At 39.8% G+C, this 6,039-nt stretch overlaps 1 protein-coding gene across 8 annotated transcripts in view; it reads right to left on the bottom strand.

Annotated features, from left to right (window-relative positions):
- The window catches only part of waca (WW domain containing adaptor with coiled-coil a), a 53,359-nt gene that overhangs the window by 21,558 nt on the left and 25,762 nt on the right, over window positions 1–6,039 (bottom strand). For all 8 annotated transcript variants that reach the window (XM_020621361.1, XM_020621359.1, XM_020621360.1 and 5 more), the window contains 3 exons: window positions 4,253–4,344; window positions 3,007–3,122; window positions 2,774–2,889 (listed from right to left, as the gene is read on the bottom strand). In XM_020621361.1, the coding sequence (XP_020477017.1) occupies window positions 2,774–2,889; window positions 3,007–3,122; window positions 4,253–4,344 (324 nt within the window). The remainder of the gene's footprint in view (window positions 1–2,773; window positions 2,890–3,006; window positions 3,123–4,252; window positions 4,345–6,039) is intronic.

Raw genomic sequence — 6,039 nt, 5'->3', positions numbered from 1 at the left:
AACCAAACATCCTTATTAGACCACACAACCCATTGGTTAACACCCCTATCACTACCCTTATGACTACGGGCAGGTTTTTTTGAAAACTCAGTTTGTACACTCCAAATTGAGGAAAACTCTGGGTTTTTAAGTTCCAGAAACAGAGAACACTTGAACTCGAGTTAGTTACCATGATGACTTACTCTGAATCTAACCTGCTCACTGGCAGGTTTTCTTCAACAAACCCTGAATTTCTCTGTCTCCTTCGTCCTGCCGAGTGAAGAAGCTGACACACTGCGTTATTTCCTCATTCACATAGCCCATAAAGACAGTTTGGTCTGTGTCTCAACTAGTCACTCTTTCTGAGGTTGAATCCTAAAGACTTCTGATTATTTATTGAGTTCAACCGAATCCATTTGAAAAGGTGGCTGTTAAATCACAAGTCTGTATATTTGGACTCCAGCCACCTTACTCACCCCACTGGAATCACAGAAGTTATATAATTTTAACCTACGGGCCCGTAAAGAAAACCAATATTTCTAGGTTTTATAAGCCTGAAGGTTACCAAACTGATGAGCTAGTGGCTGCATCGGTGTTTCCACATGGTAACGTTCCTCTATGGCGCCCCACACCACAAAAATCTTTGCCCCTAGGGCAAAATTTTTTTATTAAATCAAACCAATTATTCATTTAATCAAGCACCTCAATGACTCGTCTGGGAAGAGTCTAAAACAACACGAGTTCCATACACAGGTACAGTTAAGGTCAACTCAGACAGAGCGCTTTTTTAGATGTGTTTTTCATGCAACAGATAGAACTCCATTTTATCAAATGTGTCAGACACACATTTGACACGTGAAACTATTGTTGTCCAGCACGTATCTAGTCTCGATTGACCTGGTGAAGACGTTTGTCTGCTATCCTTTTAGCTCATCAGGAGCTGATGACAGCTGCTCTGATGCAGAACATTCATTCGGGCTGTGGTTATGTTGCTGGGTGAAGCACTGGACTGGCAAACTGTTGATGATTTAATTTAGCAACCACAAAAACTTAGATTATAACTATCACAGAAAAATAACTAGCCTACATCCATCCATATATTGTTTGTTCACCTCCATAGAAAAAAATGCCATTTGTCTCTTGATCCACAGGAAACACTGGATGCATTTATGATAAAAAAGCATCCATCTGTAAATAAGGATAAGGATAATCACCTTTATTTGGCCAAGTATGTTATACACAAGGAACTTGCTTCCGGTACAGAACTGAGGCAGCCATCTGCGGTACCAATTCAACTTGGGGGTTCAGTGTCTTGCCACAGTCGCCCTGTGTTTCATACTAGTGTTTCCACTAGGATGTTTTTCAACAGGGAAACACTGACATGGTGGGGGTTTGAAATAGCTGGTGGTCAGAGTGATAAAAGATTGAATAAAAAAACAAAACAATATTTTTTAACTAGACTGCAAATGAAGTTTTAGGACATATTTAATGAGAGCTAAATAGTTATCAATAAGCTAAATGGTTTTATTCCCCCAGGACAATCAGGAATATCCAGATCTACCATATGAATTTGATGAAAGCCTATCAATTGTGTATGTTTTATGTCATTTTATAACCTAATTAGGCTACATCACAAACATTTTTTTGCACAGACTAGCAAGTAGTAGCTGCACTTGCATCACTGGAAAGGGCTGGTCATGCTGTTTATTTTGAGATTCGATTTGCGACAAGAAAATGAGTGACCTTACTTTCGGAGATATGAAATGAAGAGTAATGTGTGTCCAAGGAGTTGTTGGGGTTAAACAGAAAAATCTGACTTCAAGTTAGTTACTGCAATCTACCTTACTCTCCTTAGGCGGGCGTCTTCGTTTCCTACCATTGTTTCAAATTAAAAGGCCTATGCAGAGTCGTGTAAACGTGACAGTATGATACTTCATAAAATTCTGTAGCATTGGCAGGAATTATTCTGCAGTGGTGGGCCGCCGCTGCAAAATCTACATAGAAACGCTGTGCTTGACTAACAAATCACTGGTGAGAACAGACTTCTGAGATCCTCCATTTAAATGTGCACTCCACATTAGATGCTCTGTGAACCAACACCACAAGGTACTTCACAGCAAAGACAGCTGATTAAGCTACTTCACCCTCTCACGCACAATATCATTTTATGCTAAAAATGTAAACACTACCTGGGCCAAGGCTGTAATGAATCTAACATGTTGTGAAAAATTTGTTTTAGTGCACAGCCACAATACATTGTTTAAAACCACAGCAGCATGCATTGTTCAGGCATTTGTCATATCAGTGTTTTGTTTAGCAGTCCCCTTAGCATTCATCAGCTAACGGTCAGTTCAGCATCACTCATACCTGACCAACCAGTAACAATGAAATTCAAGCTAAAGACTTTGACAGAGATTGAATGATGATAATAACTACAGTTCTTAGGATGAAGAGAAAACTGGTGAACACTCATCCTTGATATTTTGGCCAATCAAGTGAAAGTCACTTTTGACTTTTCCCATTTAGGGGTCACCACAGCGAATCGTCACACTGACGACTCGCATGTTGACATTTGGCACGTTTTATGCCGGATGCCCTTCCGGACGCAACCCTGATTCGAACCCGGGCCGCAGCGGCGAGAGCGCTGCGCCTTAACCACTAGCCTACCAGGGACAGCTATTTTCGCCAATCAAGTAAAGAAACAAAATAAACAGTCTTAATGTATGACCTGACTGACACAGCAGACTGGTGATAATACTGTATGTGCTGTAAAAGTTGTATATAAGAGACCTACTAGAGCCAGTAAAGCAAGGGGTTGTTGATGCTTGCATAGCCTCCCTTCTGTAGTCCCTGTCTTTGGGAAAACTGTTGACAACTGCAGTTTTTGTCGCCTCTTTTTGCCTCTGTTCTCTGTGAAACACAGACAAGCATGCACAAAAACTGATATTAGTCATGTATCCAGCTTTTATATGACAATGAATAAAGTGCAACTATTCAAGTGCTCTTAGTAAAAAAGTTTATAGGTACCTTTCCAGCCACTCTTTGGGCTTCTCCCACTGAGACACCTCTGTCCTGCAGTTGTAATAGTATTTCTTTCCAGATGAGCTGATGTGCTCTGACCAGTCATCCCCAGGTTCATAAGGCTGAAAAAAGGAGCCAATATTTATGAACATGAGGCATATGAGAGAGAAGTCAATTGTGTGCATGTGTAGAGAGAGGGATCGGGCTGGGAACCAATACTCAGTTCCAAATTACAACTGAATTCAAAATGTCAAATACCAAATACCTGTTCATATATATATAAAAAATAAAAAAAATAAAAACTTTCAATTCTGCTTCAGTGCCTAAATACAAACCAAAGACTGCTGCAAAGACCATCTGACAGGGCCAGACTACATGACTAGCTAGCTTGCATGGCTAAAGTTACAACTGGTTACAAGCTGCAACTTACAAAACTGAAATACAGACTGCAGCAAACAGTCAAAAGTATGGCTATGCTTTTGTAAACAAAACGACAAGATTGGAAAGATAATAAGCTTCAAGTCTGGCTGCACATAAAATATGAGCAAACGTTTAAGGTGACATGACACTCATGTCAAAGACGGTGTTTGATGCCTTCTGGTCTTTGAGCCCAAGTGTGCCATCATCAAGCACCACTAAGCACTAGTAGCACCTCGCAAGCACACCCAGAGATGGGGACAGCTAGCCACGACACAGTTTTCACTGGCAATAAAGGAAAAGTTGACCAAAAGAGAAAACTGAGTGTCACAGAGCAGTAACAGCATTTGTAGTCAATGGGCTACATCCATTCTCAGTTGCTGAAAAAAAAAAAGCTGTAATTGAGGGAAAGATGAGACAAAGTACTCAAAATAAAAGCAATCTATACAGTGCAAAGAGGACTGATGTTGACTGAATAAATTAGTAACATTCTGCAAGAATTTGGCATCACTGATAAGAGTTGCTGTTACTGCTGGCAATGTCATGAACAAAGTCTACAACTCATAAAGCTAGGCTGTTTTGTGCACACACTTAATCTTGGGGCACAAAGTGCCTATTTTGTGGCATCATTTGACCCTTTTACAAAACAGCTCATTAATATAATATGCACATTTTAAAGATCTGAGCAGTGGTGTATTCTAATGCTTTTCATCTTTATGTCAAGTAGCAACAAAACAATGTCAAAGCTGTGAAAACTATTGAACAGCAGTAATTATACTGGAAAGAATGTTTAGCCCGTCATCTGCTCCCATGTTAAGGCAGAGGCAACACTTACTGTGTCTGAGACCTTGCTAGAGTTAGAATGCGAGTTGGAGCTGTGAAGGGAACTGTGGTTGTTAAAATTTTCTTGTGGAGAATAACTGGTCCCTGCAACAAAACAAAAGAGGAGAAAAGTCCATATCAGCAACGGCTAATAACCATAACAAGCCAAGTTCATGGACGCAACTGTAGAATGCTTGGTTTAAAACAAAAACAGAAAAATCAGCCAGAAAATTGTTGTACATGTGTGCTTAGTAACAAATATCACATAACAACATCAGGCAAGCCCATTAATGTAACAGTATTAAAAGCATCCCAAGTTTAAAACTCACTGTCACCACTAATAATAGGCTTTTGCTCATCCCATCTTCTCGGCCCAAGTATAATCAGATGCTAAGAGTGTAGGCACTTTGCAATATTTTGACATTTGTAACATATCTGAAACTGCTCCAAGCATAAATCAGTGAAGCAGACCACATCAGGGAAGGCATGATTGAATGGGAGAAGTGGAAGGAGATACACTGATCACCACTGTGCTAGATTTACTATGGACATACAGAGCAGGCAATCTGAACACATGCAATACCTGCAACATTTTGTGGCTTGTTCTACAGATGTAAAATATACACTTCAGCTTTGTAGATCAGGTAATTTCATAAAGCAGGTTACTTTGATGTACCTAAAACTGGGCAATGGAAAAACTGATAAAACGGGACTGGTATCTTAGTTGGATTTTTAAAAAAGTAACTTTCCTGTTCATGCTAAAAACAGAAAACTAAGGCTCATTGCTCTGACAGCTTTGATCCTGTCACATCTGGTCCTTGTTTATCTTCGTTATCAACCACTGGTTTAAGAACTCACATTAGGTACAAAGTGCTCTTTGCAATACCCTTTGTACACAAACGAAATATTAACTTCATGTTGCCAACATGAGGTATGTTAGAGTGGCACATAAATAGACTAGATGTTGACTGTCTATATGACACCTACAGACTGACACATGCATAATTAATCATGTTTTTCAAGTAATCAGTGTTTTGAAAGTCAGTTACCAAACTTAGTAAGGGTATGATTGTGATCTACCTGACAGTACCTGGGTAGTTTTTGATGGATGGTTATCAGCTGTATAAAGCCCAGCCCATTTCTTTAGATTTTTTTGCCCTGTGGGCACCAGCTGTCAACCAATGTGCAAGGCAAAAAAAAATAAAAAATAAAAAAAAATTTAAAAAAACCTTGGCAGGAAAAAAAATTTGCCACTGACGTAAAGATTACTACTTGCAGTTGTATGCCTCTGCCAGCCAGTGGAGGTGCAGTTTATATGCATGTCTTTCCAGAATCCTATTGTTACATCCCCCTCACAGGGTTCATCTGGCAATCCTGTTTTAAAGTGTACTTTTCTGCAGGTAGCTGGTAGGTGGAGTTATCACTCGCTCCTGTGAATCTGCAGCAACTGGCCTAGAGCAAAAAAGTACTGGTCTCTTGCCTCCCTGGAGCTCAGCTTTCTCCACCAACCTTCATCCATTGTTTAGTTTGTTTTTGCACCACGCAAAACAGTAGACTTCCATTTTCCATTCATCCATACACTGCACTCATGGCTGACCTTTGCCTACCAACACACCACACAATTATGTTTAGTTATGTTTTAGTTAAAATAAAATATTGGCAGGCAACTTAGTTCTGTGTGTGTGGCCTCCCTTTCTGTTAACAGCAATGAGCCAGGTGGTAACAATATGCAATGGAGACTGAAGGAATCTAGTAAAAAATATGAAATGTATTTCATTTGAAGAAATTCCCTCAAGGCAT

Source organism: Monopterus albus, unplaced genomic scaffold (genome assembly GCF_001952655.1).
Source record: "Monopterus albus unplaced genomic scaffold, M_albus_1.0 scaffold258.1, whole genome shotgun sequence".
In the NCBI taxonomy this organism is placed as follows: domain Eukaryota; kingdom Metazoa; phylum Chordata; class Actinopteri; order Synbranchiformes; family Synbranchidae; genus Monopterus; species Monopterus albus.
Note: the sequence above shows the minus strand (reverse complement) of the source record. Positions and strands in the feature narration are given on the sequence as shown.